The sequence below is a fragment of the Sprattus sprattus genome (assembly GCF_963457725.1).
Source record: "Sprattus sprattus genome assembly, chromosome: 7".
NCBI lineage: Eukaryota > Metazoa > Chordata > Actinopteri > Clupeiformes > Clupeidae > Sprattus > Sprattus sprattus.
The window spans coordinates 28,983,973-28,997,513 of NC_137926.1; the positions used below are offsets into that span (position 1 = coordinate 28,983,973).

At 43.3% G+C, this 13,541-nt stretch overlaps 1 protein-coding gene across 1 annotated transcript in view; it reads left to right on the plus strand.

Annotated features, from left to right (window-relative positions):
- nell2a (neural EGFL like 2a) overlaps positions 1-13,541 on the plus strand; it is a 70,606-nt gene that overhangs the window by 15,885 nt on the left and 41,180 nt on the right. The window contains exons 6-12 of the mRNA XM_080842390.1: positions 2,880-2,952; positions 3,048-3,130; positions 3,675-3,803; positions 4,796-4,898; positions 6,969-7,057; positions 7,481-7,583; positions 7,947-8,075. Of these exons, the coding sequence (XP_080698516.1) occupies positions 2,880-2,952; positions 3,048-3,130; positions 3,675-3,803; positions 4,796-4,898; positions 6,969-7,057; positions 7,481-7,583; positions 7,947-8,075 (709 nt within the window). The remainder of the gene's footprint in view (positions 1-2,879; positions 2,953-3,047; positions 3,131-3,674; positions 3,804-4,795; positions 4,899-6,968; positions 7,058-7,480; positions 7,584-7,946; positions 8,076-13,541) is intronic.

The following is a 13,541-nucleotide window of genomic DNA, read 5'->3' on the forward strand; positions in this document are numbered from 1 at the left end:
CCCGCAAACAGAGCGTCTCGGCAGGGTCCGGGTTCAGGAACTGGTTGTGGCGAGACCAGAGGTGGTGTTCTGAACGGGGTTGGCCGGATAGCCAACCGACTACCCTCAAACAGAGAGTCTCGGCTGGGTCCGGGTTCGGGCTCAATGACGCCACTCTCAGACCACTCATCCTCTGAGAACTCGTCATCAGTAACCCAGTCCTCTCCACTCGCTGACTCACCGTCCCAAAAGATCTCCCACGGGAGCAGATGTATGGCCTCATTAGCTTTAAAATCAAACGACGTACAATACGGGTCAAACTGTGTTTGTCTGTTCTCCATCAGGTTTGGGTCCGCTGGGTCCATCTTGGTCTGATCGTACTGTTAGGTTCCGTAGGGAGGGAAAAGAGACCCAATAGCAGACCCAAATTGCTGGCAAAACTTGTGTTTATTTGTCCACAAACAGGTTACCAAAAAGGGTTCAAAAAGTCAAAACATAAAAGATGCAAAAAGTCAGAGTCCAAAAGGTAACACACAAAAGATCCAAAAACAAAGCAGGCAGAGCAAAAGAGAAAAATACAAAAACCAAGAACTTATCTCACACCGGCAGATAATCAGGGAAGGTGGAAGAGTTAAACTCTAGAATCACGGACAGACAGACAGACAGAGTCTTTCATACAGACTTTAAGTGACGATCAGACATGGAACACTGGGGAGACTGAACTTAAATACTAGAAGGGAGACATTCAATTGGTGGGAAACAAACAGGGGACAGGAGAAACTAATTAAGACAATGAGTGGACTGATTAACGGACAGGTGTGGTTATTGGTGACAGGGAATCCAGGAAGTGACAGAGGGCAGGTGGGGGCGGAGTCTTAGGACAAAACAGAAAACACATGGCATAACAAAAACACAAAGAGCACACGTAAAAACAAACGCAGGGAAACACATGGAGAACACACACAAGAAACACGAGACAAAACAGGCAAACACAAAATGGACCGAGCAGGATCCTGACAACAGGCCCTTATTTACCCCTCCCCTCTCAGTTGTCCATCCATCTAGCCCATGTCTATTGTAACACATGGGAAATGTATCTGTTATGTTTTCACAAGGGCTACACAAGGTTAGTGGTGTGCACAGACAATCAGATTAAAACTAAATCCCTACTACGTTCCTGAACATTTTCCATTTATCGTAGTCTACGGAAAACCTTGAATAACTGAATAACCATTCATGGACACTGTCGGATATTCGAATATCAAAAATGGTTAACATGCACACCCCAAGTTGCAGTGTTATTAGTGTGTCCATTTGTGTATGTCTGTTTGTGTATGCGCTCTTGTGTTTGTGATGTTATGTCTGTGTGAGTTTAACATGAATGTGTTGATTGTTTGCACTTATGTGTGTGTGTGCTTATGCATGTCAATGTGTGTGTGTGTGTGTGTGTGTGTGTGTGTGTGTGTGTGTGTGTGTGTGTGTGTGTGTGTGTGTGTGTGTGTGTGTGTGTGTGTGTGTGCATATATACTGGCAGATTGTGTGCCCCTCCCTTCTCTAGAACGTCTCTGCGTTGCCTCAGGTTGTTAGATTTCCTGGCGTTAATTGGCAGATGAAGGAGGACTCGGGGGTCACTCAATGATCTCGGTGTGCCTTCCCCTCCCCCCAGCCTCCTCCTCCCTCCTCTGAGACACTGATTAGCGCTTCCTCTGAACACATGAAAAGGAAAGCTCATCTGCCACTGTCCTCTTTTGTCTGCATTCGGCGCACACATCTTTCTGCCGTTACATCAATATGTGATAGATTCTTCTTTTAAGAGTGCACTGTTGGCTTGCCTACCTGCGTCACCTCGATTCTGATAGCAAGGTTCTTCATCATGTGGATAAATAGAGTACTCGGAGAACTTGGGGAATAGTGCACTTGTTGACATGCTCTGTCAAATTTGAACAAACATGGGTAGTGCGTGACTGTGTGCGTGACTGTTTGCTCAAATTTGCGGTCCTAAATTGGGTTTTTAAGAAGCAGCAAGCCTTATGTTATCTTTGTACTGAATCCTTGAATGTGAACTTAGGGTTTCGAAATTGAAGTGGTGCGACAATTTCAGAAACAGTTTCTCACAAGTTGTGCCATTTCCCCTCTGCAAGCAAAATAAATTACACTCCAAGGATGAAATGGACCATGTTTCCATGGTTACCCAGGGAGTATATATAAGGTTATGGCTTTCCACATGTCAAGAGGATGGAGAGCTATCAAATTAAGGGAATCCACATCATTGACTCACGGTGCACTATGCCATGTTTAGTTCGGGGGACCAGCAAAAAAGATCAGGAAGAAAAAAAACTTGCTGAAAATAAAAGCCTCCATATCACATGGTTTCTCGGTTGCAGTGATCAAACTTGTACTGGATAAGTAATCATGATCAAATGAAAAAAAAAAACTAAAAACAATCATGATCAAATTAAAATCACTGCACCAATTTGTATAGCTTTACTCCCTTTAATGCACTAAAACCATGCATGCATAGCTGGCATAGATATTTTCCTATCGTTTTCCTTGAAACAGGAAAAGGTAGAACGTTTATAGAATCACCCTAATCATATTCCCGATAGCACTCTGGAGGAATGACCATGGGTGTCCTAAGCCCATTGAAAAGCCATCTCAAAAGACGAGATGTAAGATGAGTTGATGTGTTATACGTCACCCTCTCTTTTCTGGCTTTCTGAAGATTCATTTCATCCCTCTGATGACTCGTGGAGATGCAGTCACCTGGCTGCTCTCTGTGGAAAGTGTCGCAGTTGATTATGGACATTTCTGAGGAAATAAAAACTTGTCATAATGGACTTTGAACAGTGTTCTGAGATGCCAGAACCAATTTCGATACGTGTCTTGTATCTTACTTACAGGGGACCATGCAGGATATCCAGATCCTTGCCATGCCTCAAGGGTACATCTCCCAGTGTCCGGATCTGAACCGCAGTAAGTGTGCTGCTAAGGCTACCGTATATCACTTCATAATGTATCATATATGATACCAAATCTTCATGTTAAACCTTTGTGTGATTTGTTTCCAGCCTGTCCAACATGCAATGACTTTCACGGACTTGTGCAGAAAATCATGGAATTGCAAGACATTTTAGCCAAAACGTCAAGCAAGGTAATTGAGAACTATTAAGTCTTCTCTATGAAGAGTATGGCAAACTATGCTGTTTGCACTCTGATGATATTACCTTGCATATCCCAACTACAAAAAGTTCAGTTAATCCTGTGCTTTTTTACTATAAATATATCCTTTAGCATTTTCAGGAAATGTTTGTCTTCATTTCTGTTTTTATAAAACAGTTTCTCAGTGGAAAACAATCAGTATTTGCAAAATGATTAGGACAATTATTTCACCCGCGTGTCTTGGGTATGGAACTGCACCATCAGCAAGCCGAAACCTTAGATACGGCCACGCCGGCCCCTGAGTAATCACCACTTAACTAATAATTACACGCATATTTCATTCCCTTTCCCTTGGGCTCCTCTGCATTCCTCTCCCAGCAGGCAGGCTAGTGGTGGCTCAGTGGAGTGCCTGTTGATAATGTGATTCCTATTGACAATAAAGGAATAATGTTCCCCATGGTTCTCACTCCCCTCACTCACGCCTCCCCCCACTGTGCTCTCTTCCTCTTTTGTTCCATGGTGGACGCTGCGAGCAGCTGTCCATGGCCGAGGAGAAGATGAATGGGCTGGATAGCTGCTATTGTGAGCGGACCTGCAGCGTCAAGGGGGTGATCTACCGGCAGGACGAGGCCTGGACAGATGGCTGCAGGAACTGCACGTGCACGGTGGGGGCCCCTCCTGCGTGTGCGTGGGGTTGGCCCAGCGGGGTCTCATTGTGGGGCTTTTTTGGCCCTTTGTCCCCGGACACACTGTCTCTCTGTCTGTGTGTCTGTCTGTGTGTCTGTCTGTGCGGAGGGGAGGCTAGGGCCAGGGTAGTTCACAGTTTTCAGGAACATTTAAAAGGTCTTTTAGAGAGTGCCTCTTGCATAAAACAAGTTTCCACAAAGAGTAGGCTGTTTGGGCGTTTGAGGCTGCCGACATTAGTAAACGCATTTCACCCTCTGTCACTCTATTCTATGCATTTATTTTCCTTGCTTACACAAGCATGCAATCAAATGACGTGTATTTGTGCAACTGGAGTCTGCCGTGTAATTGAACGAAATTACATATCTTTTGGTAGACTGCCTCTAATGACTGAGGACTGGTGATAATTACACCTTGCTTATTGGATTTGTGAGACTGTCAAGCAAATCTTGGCAATGTCAGTTCTCAAGTGGTTGCAATTAAAGGGAATTGCAATTATGGTTCGTCATGTACCTGTGCCACAGTGATAGAATGCAGGAGGAAAGTGATTGAGGTCACCACGGTAACGCCTTCGAGGTCTCTCAGTTGGAGAGATTTGTATGCGGTTTATGCACTGCCTGCTTATTCAGTCAATAGATCTCGATATAACTCATGTGTCAAAGTTAGAAATTACCTTTCTGTATGTTAAGTACTGTGAATTACTGCCTGTTTCTCTACCCTATGCAGGAACAAAACATATACTACTTAGCAGAACAATCATTAATCAAATTTTTACATAATGGGTTAAACCATTTCAGTAATTGCCATGCACTAGACCCCTCAAAATTCTAATCACTCCAAAGAAAGCGCTCTGATAAGTACTGAATCCCCTGCATCTTAAAAGATGTGTATGAGGACAAAAATAATGTATAACAGCTGTATCCATGGTGATTCTGATGCAGGTTGACTGACCTGTTCTGTGATTGTCTAACAGAATGGCACTGTGCAGTGTGAGACCATCTCATGCCCACCCCTAAACTGCCCCTCGCAGAATACCCCCACCTACGTGAAGGGAGCCTGCTGCAAAGAGTGCCAACGTGAGTACGCACTGTAGCACAAACACACACACACACACAGACACACAGAGACACACACACACACACACACACACACACACACACACGCGCGCGCACACACACGCGCGCGCACACACACGCGCGCGCGCACACACACACACACACACACACACACACACACACACACACACACACACACACACACACACACACACACACACACACACACACACACACACACACACACACACACACAGCGCACTAGGCAAGCACTTACTGATAACAGTCTCATGGTCTGTGTTCACACTCCCCCCTGAAGACAGCACAGCACTTCACAGCACGCCTCCACAAGGGTTGCCTGACAACTGACCACATCTCCACGTTGCTAAGCTACATCCCAACATGTCTCCTGAGATGTTGGCTGTTGCATTTACATAGATGAATAAATTATTCAAGGCAGGGCCTCGTTGCACAGACATCTATGCCTGCAACATAAACTGGATCATAAAAATGGGTGGCAGGTTATGAAACACACTTGTTTTCTCTGCATCCTTTTTTCAGGAAAAAGTCTTCCTCATGCTTGTAAGTTTGGTTAAAATTTTTGGAAGAAATGTTATTGGGATTTATTTTTCCATCACAAATCTACCAAAGGTTGTTTTTCCTCATGGCATCCACTGAACGAACATCCATCGGTTGGTTGGCTTGGATTTTGCCTTAATTTTATAACCCAGCATGTTTTTTATTTAATATGATTTAAATATGATTTTCAACGTCTCATATGAGATACAGGTTTGATCCCCAGAAATGGACTTGTGACAGTCAAAAAGCTACTGTGATTAGAGGATTTCACATACTGGGTATACAAAGTCATATTTTTTCCCCTGCTGGTTAATACTGACAAGTATACACTGTACATCTTCCCCTGCGTAAAGCATTGCCACACACAAATAAATAAGAATCAAACGGAGAGCTTGACACATACATTATTATCTTTGAGTTTACATTCCACTGCAGGCACAGTGTTAAGTTGGAGCAGCTTTCCCTGAGCAGCAGAAGCGCCTCTGCACTGACTTTGCTGTGAAAATAAATCGCTGTGTTGTTTTATCATTGTGTAATTGGAAGTGTTGAGTGGAACAAGTGTGTGTTCTATTATCTGAGAAGTTCCATAATGAGCCACTACACTACTGCAGCTCATACTCACACTCACATCAAACACAGGCCGCCTGCAACTAGGGACCAGCTCTCCAGCTAGTTAACCCTTCTATTCATCTCTGGATGATGAGAATGACATGTACACATGTGATGAAGATTTGAGCTGGATGTGCTTAATTTTTAAAGGAACAAATAAACCAGTGGGACTGGGTTGTGTGTGTGTTGGGGGGGGGGGGGGGGGGGACTGATAAGCCTGAAATAAGTGTGGTTTATCAGAGTACTCCTCTCTCAACAGGAACATTTACAAACAAACACACCCCACACACACAGAGATGCACAACTCATCAACGCGCTTCTTCTCTCAGTGACTCACAGCCACTGACGAGTGGCACGCTAATTAGCTCGCCTAGCGTGCTGAGTGGAGAGGCTCCACAGTGAGCCTTCGCCTTTCTATCTGCCTCTTATCGCTGCACGCAGCGTCCCTCCAGAGGCTTGGCTGCATGCGCGTTTGAAGGAGCGCAATGAGAAGACCGCGCCGTGCGCTGAAAGAATCCTCTGGCATTGCACGCATTTGACTCTTCATCTGCAGTAACTTTGCATAAGGTTGTGATAAGTCCCATGCTGGCTTTGTCTTTTTCTTTGGTTTGATCACAGAGTTGCTGTTTACAGTGTCTGATAATGAGGTTTGTGTATTCACTCTCAAGCTCCACTGCCCTCTAGAATTATGCTGTGACATTGAAGTCAAACTAAACCTGATGCGTTGTGTCAACTGTCAACCCATAATCGCTTTGATCATGCAATGTGAAATGATAGTAATAAATCTAACCACCAGCCTGCCATGCCACATTGGGTGAAGGGTGTTATAAAGTGTTCCCAGTTGTCAATAACACTACGGTACATGTTTGCCTTGTTGACAGCGTTGTGTGTGTCTATCTGCAGCGGTGTGCGTGTTCAATGGGAGGGAGGTGGTGGAAGGTGAAAGCCGAACTTTTCGTGGCGACGGCACTTGTGTGCTGCTTCAGTGCAGGGTAAGTACACTATAATGGAGTCTCATTGCTGTTATTTTTCCCCGAGTGCTTTATTTTTTTGAACCCGCACACTTTGTCCAAAAACATTCTAGCAGAGATGACTGCTTACCAAAGGCCTGTTGTGGTCTTTCTTGTGTGGAGGCAGTTATGCTGGAATGAGTAATGGATGTAGGCTCTGTGATTCTTTTTTAATAAACTGTATCGGCTCTCTGTATTCCAATTTAGCCACTGCAAATGTCAGTCATCTATGCAAAACAATGAGAATTGTTGAACTTAGAGAATTCAGAGTAGGCACTGTTATGTAACGTTTGTCCAGTATTCTTGAAGGGGAATTTGTGTAAAAACACTGTTCAGTTATGTAATAGTGTTTGAGTGCATTACTACATGAGCTCTGAATCTACCCACGTTGTTTACCTTGAACAGGAGCGGACGATGCACAGAGTGGTGACCCCCAGCTGTCCTGAGCTCAACTGCCCCGAGGCAGAACAGATCACCCTCACAGACAGATGCTGTAAAATCTGCAGAGGTGCAGTACACCCTTGGCTTATTCACCTGATGGAACAACATAACATATGTGCTCATAAACACTGGCTGGTTGAGATAGCTTTTAGACAGAACAATGGACATCTAGTGTATCTGACAGTGATAACAAAATTATAACAACCAAATATGCTATTACTTGCATAATTGCTTACAATAATTGTAAGAATGAACAACATCTCATGAATAGAAGCTTTATACAGTCCATTGTCCTATATCCCTTTTAGTATTTCCAAGCAAGCCAACATTTCTATTGAAATGTTAAGTTTAGCCAGTGTAAAGCACAGCAGCCCTTTTTTCCTCTGGCGGTGTCCAGGTATGTATGTGACCTTTGACCTCTGTCCTGTAGGTTATGACTTCTGCACCGATGATAACCCCTGTGTGGAGAACTCCGACTGCATGAACCTGGAGGCTGCTGCCCGCTGCAGCTGTAAAGATGGCTTCCGGCCGCTGCGTGATGACAATGCCTACTGCCAAGGTACCAGCTGAACACACCACACCTCTGTGCCAGTCAGTGCCAACGACAGCTGTAGTGCCCGTGAGGGGGGGGCTGCTGGCACACATTTAAAGTGTTTTATTTTTTTTTATAAGGGGGTTACGTGTGAAAAGAAATACCTATCTACCACACTGGAAGGAGAGTGCTTTCAGACTTGCTCTGCGCTTATCAGTGTCTGGATGTAATCGCACTTCTTTTCCGAGCCACCTGATGATTGATCCACGCTGTTTTCTCCTTGGGACGGAGAAGTGAGGAGATTTTTGTCAGACAGAGAATTGGGGATTTTAATTCCTGGCACACGGCCTGTTGCTGGCCGTTTATCAATCAGTGACATTTTGCAAGTGGCAAAGTGTGGGCATCAATCATGGTGAAGGCCAGTCATTACTGACTTCACCACAGGTGCTGCACCGTAGTGTTCATGCAGGGCACTCAGCTGAACAGACTTTGATTGATCATCCTGTCTGCACCCTTTCCAGGCAGTTCTGTGCAGTTGAGCCTTTTTCTCTAAACTGTCCATGACTGGAAAGTGTTTGTTATCACAAAGGCGTGTGTATAGCTGTCCATGCTATTATTCAGACGGAGATAATGAACACGGGACGCACGCAGTCCTTGACATGATTTCTGTAAACTCCTCTTCAGTCACTTTGCTCTTCACCTGAAGTGAGTTTTTGCATTATCAGTATAAAAAGAGGAGGCTGTAAACCACATACAAAACTGTAAGTTGATAGTCATTTTGCCCTAAAATTGCTGCTTGATCAATTGCCCTGAAGGATTTTTGTGAGTTGGTAAGGTTTTAGATGAGGCTCCAGATGTACTGTAAGGATTTTGAGTGTATACATTACAACTTCTCAGTGCGACTAATCTTTATCTCTATCTTTGAAATGTAGTCTACACATTTTATGTGTATCTGAAGGGACCCTTTAGATATCCTGTTTTAAGGGTCAAGGATCATACTAGGCACCTATCAGGCTGTTTAGAGGTTCAGATAGCGGCAAACCAAATCTTTCTCTGAGACCTTTTTTTGTAGTTGGCACCAGCCTTTAAGAATAGAACTCCATATCTCTTGTGCTGTTGTTCTCCCTAATATGGTTGGCTTCTGAATGTGTGGCTGGTGTGGGCAGCTGTTAGATGATTGACGCCCCTTTAGTGGTCGAAATGAGGACATGAAGAGAGAGAATCAAACGGCGAGACAGTGGGGGAGCACTGCAGAGAGACATCACAGAGCCATTGCAAAGACACCTGGAAGGGATGAGCGGAGAAATCTTGAAACACACAGAAACTCTCCAACCAACTACATCTGTTGGATGAATAGACTTTGAAGTCTACTTAATAACGTTCACAGTTTTTTTCTGTAGCCTATGCAACTATGTATTATTTGAATCCATACATGTCTTCAAGTTTTTACTCTAGTGCCAACTGTCATCCTTATTTTCAGTATAGCTCAGTTTAGAAAACACAACCCAATCAAAAACGCCCAAATCCATCAGCCCCATGATAGATTGGTCTACAACTCTTGCCAATGCATCACTTCTCGCCTCGACTTCACGGTCACCTGGGATGTTCGTGAAGCGAAGTTTTATGAAGGATTTTGCCTGATTTCTCAAGTTTACATTCCCCTTTCCTGGGAGTAAGTCATCAACGTCTCGCCCACCTCATTCCCCACCTCCGCCACCCCTGCCAGTGGCCTACTTTTCCAGACCACTAATGGATTCCACCCATGTTCTGTGAGTGCCCTGGCTTCCCTGTCACCTTGCAGAGGATCAGTGGGATTTTTAAATGAAACCTGCTTCTCTATTTGGCAGAAAGGCTAACAGGGACAGACAAGTGTGAACCGCTCTCCCTGGCCTTGCTTGTTTGGCCTGAGCAATCTAATGGCAACAGTTGGTATGGTAACTGCCCAGTCTTGGCCAATCTACATGATTAAAGATGTTCAGGCTCCCATCTGAAATGAATGGAGTCTGCGCACAACCGCTATAGGTTGAGTTAGTGTAGTGCTGCCTCCTAACGGACTGTGACCTCATGTCTTTTTTATTAAAGTGTGCTGCTTAAGTCAATCCAATTAGACAATGACTTCTGATAAAACTACAAATCAATATAAATCAGATCTTCAAATGCACATTGGAAAAAGTACATGTATTCAAATCTAGATAGCTGTTAATTCTTGATTTTAGTACTTTATCATTTATGAACAGATTGTTCCTCTTGGGGGTCAGCTGGACATCTTATTTTGGTGATAAATATAGACTAAGTGGATGTCAGAAAGGATTTAAGACTTGTGAAACACCAGAGAAATGAACCTAAATATCAGACTCATCAACTACTTGCAAATTGCAAGTTTTTGTAAGCATTTGAATACTGAATTCTCCAAAATGCGTTTCACACTTGCTGGATAACAATATAACAAGACAGTAACGAGATTCCAAGTTGCCTTTTTAGTGAGGGAAAGAAACCGAAGACAGTAGTACTTTAAAGTAGTCCTAGGTCATTTCTGAGCCCAAAATAGACTATGAGATCACTCCTCTGTAAATGTTTCATCCACGCTGTGGTATGGGAGACTCTGGGGGATTCTGCACTTGCCTCTGCTGGAGTGCTGCTGTGTCAGATAGAAAACACTGAACCCCATTTTTCCCCTCTACCAAACTCAGTTAGGTGGAATCAGGGCTGCTCAACACAAAACATTAAGCATATATGATAATGGAAGCATAGTTCATGATGGATAGGCTGTTCATCCAAGTGTTTAATTTAGGGTAATGTCACATGAATGTTTTTTTTAATGATAAGCCGTGTCGGCTGCCCACTGTATATCTGAGTGTCTTTGCTCTCTTGTGTGTGCCAAGATGTTATGCTGAAGTGTGGTTATGTTGGTGCTTATTTGAGGTTTGCGGCTTGAATGAAAATGTAGATGCAGTGTTCAAGGCCCATCTGCTGGTTCTTTCATCTGTTGCCATGAAAAGAAAATCAGAAAAGGTTTTAAAATTTCACACAGTTTGTCTAGGGACCACCTGAATGGTATGACTGAGAAATGGTGGTTGAGGTTTAAAGTGATTTGTTTTGTTGCATTTTAAAGAGTGTCCACATTCACATCAAGTTGTCATTTTATTTACCATATCACAATGTTTTAAAGTGTTGCTTGTATATGATAGCGATGTACAGTTAGCTAAAAAGTGGAATGTACAGTAGTAAAATTACTAAGCTATACATAGACTATTAGTTATCCAAGCTAAATGAGAGGTTAATAGGTACATCTACAGGCAAGCTACCATTGGATTGTTGGATTGACCTAATAGCATCTAACCATGTGTTATGGAGGCCACCTGATAGAACATGTTTGGTGTAAAGCTAATAGATGCCCATGTGTTTTAGCCTCCATACCCAAAACTCAGACCATAATAATTTGCTTCCTAATATAGTAAAAAGTGACAGGTTACCTAGCTAGATAGAACATGTTTTCTTGAAATAGTCTTTGTGACAGGGGAGGCATTGGTAATGTCGTATTAAAATGTTTTTAGGTGATGGACAGACATAAATGGAAGATACAGCCCAAATTGCAGTCCATTTGATGTTTTACTCTTTGTGACACTAGATACTACAGTACTAGAATGGGTAATATGAGTACCTCCAGAACCTCATTCAGCTTGCTTGAGAGGTTTGTACCTCAGGAAATTGGACCATCTCTGTGCACTTTGAATGCTTTTATTTTACTTTGGTGGATAATTACACCAGGCAGATGGAGGCTAATTTGCTGTGACTGATGAGAGGGGGAAGAATCCCAAATGCAATTACCACCCTGATTAACCTAAAGAATGACTCTGTCCTGGTTAAAGGGTTGACCTGACTGTGGACTGGTCTGTGCGCCCTCACCATCCTTACATTTGTGTTTGCCAGGCATGCTGAACAAGGGTTGGGCCGAGGAATGGTGCTGTTGGCTGACAGTCATCACGACCTTGAGCCCAGCATCGTGAACCACCCCCGCCCCCCCTGTTCCACACAGATAGCATGGCGCACCCTGCCACACTTACACACTATAATTACAGTGTCTCTGCTGTAATATATATAAAAAATATATATATTTATTACTTATTTCTTCTTTATTATACTTATTTGAGGAGATTTCCCTGGGGATCAAGTGAAACGTGGAACTGATGAATATGTATTTTAAAGAGTGTCAGCCAGAGGGCGCAAAAAAATAAGGATGAGTTTAAAAGTATATGGTATAAAAGAAAGTATATTAAAATGATAGTACCTTTATAGGAGTAGCCCATAAGACAACCACCCAAACCTTCCCCTTGCCCCTCCAATGTCGTCGCTCATTGCCATGGTTTCACTGACCTCGTCATATGCCAATTCGGTAGACATCGTCCAAACCTACTCTGAACGTGGCTTTTATTTTCCTTTTTCTTCAATCAATTTGATCCCTCTCTCTTTAGTTTAGTCATCTTCCCTATTTGGCCTGAAGTGCTGCTGCACCTGTCTGTGCAATTTACTGTGGAGGATAATCTTAGTGGCTGTTGGCTAGGTGAGGCAACATGAGGGGAGGCCAGACGTAGATGATGTTTAAATGGAGTTGTTTATTTAAAGTAAATAGGAACACGCCAAACAGATGAAATACCATCAGGATAAGTGTAGTGGTAAAAAAAGGAAAAATGTAATTGCGAGTCAAGATTATGCTTTGTAATGCATGAAGGAAGAAAAAATTGAATATGTGCTAGGCAAGGAACACCAGCAAGGAAGACCTTTTATGGGATAATTCAGACAAACTACCTGAACCTGTCCACTGGCTCCACCCTTGAAGACAGACAGACACAGAAAAAAACAGGCAGGGCTGGAAGAGTGATGTTCTATGATGGACTCCGGACAAAATGATGATTGATGATCAGACGTCAGCCATCGATGACAGTGCTAGGTCTGATGTATGAAAGGCTCACATAGAAGAGCTGCCTTCTAGAGCCAAGTGGCTGTTGCATTTGAACTGTTCTCTTGCATTCTTGCTTTGGGGAGACGGTCATTTTACCCTCCACAATGGGACTCATGACTATTAATCAGGCCTTTCATAGTCCGTTGTGCTGCTGAGTGCTTGCTGAGTTCAATGAATCGCTACAACAAGCAGGCATGTGACATACACAACATGAAAGGATTCATCACCTGCAAATATGTAGTAAGGGAATGACAGCGCTTTTCAGCAAAGGCAAGGTCTTTTGTTTTTTTCGCTATCTGCTTTTCTTAACCCTTTGTCAGTTTGAGGTTCTCTTCTGGGTAATTTAAGGTATTCCATGTAAGCCCTACATACAGGTATTGTACTGTTGCATAGAGTTGTTTTGCCATCTGGTGTGTAAAGGGTTATTTAAAGGTTATTAGTGTCTCACGAGCATGTACTTTTGAAAATGCTGTGGTCGTTGCATGGTCTAGAAAGGACCATTAGGTTTAAGATCGTTTCATGTCTTGATTAAC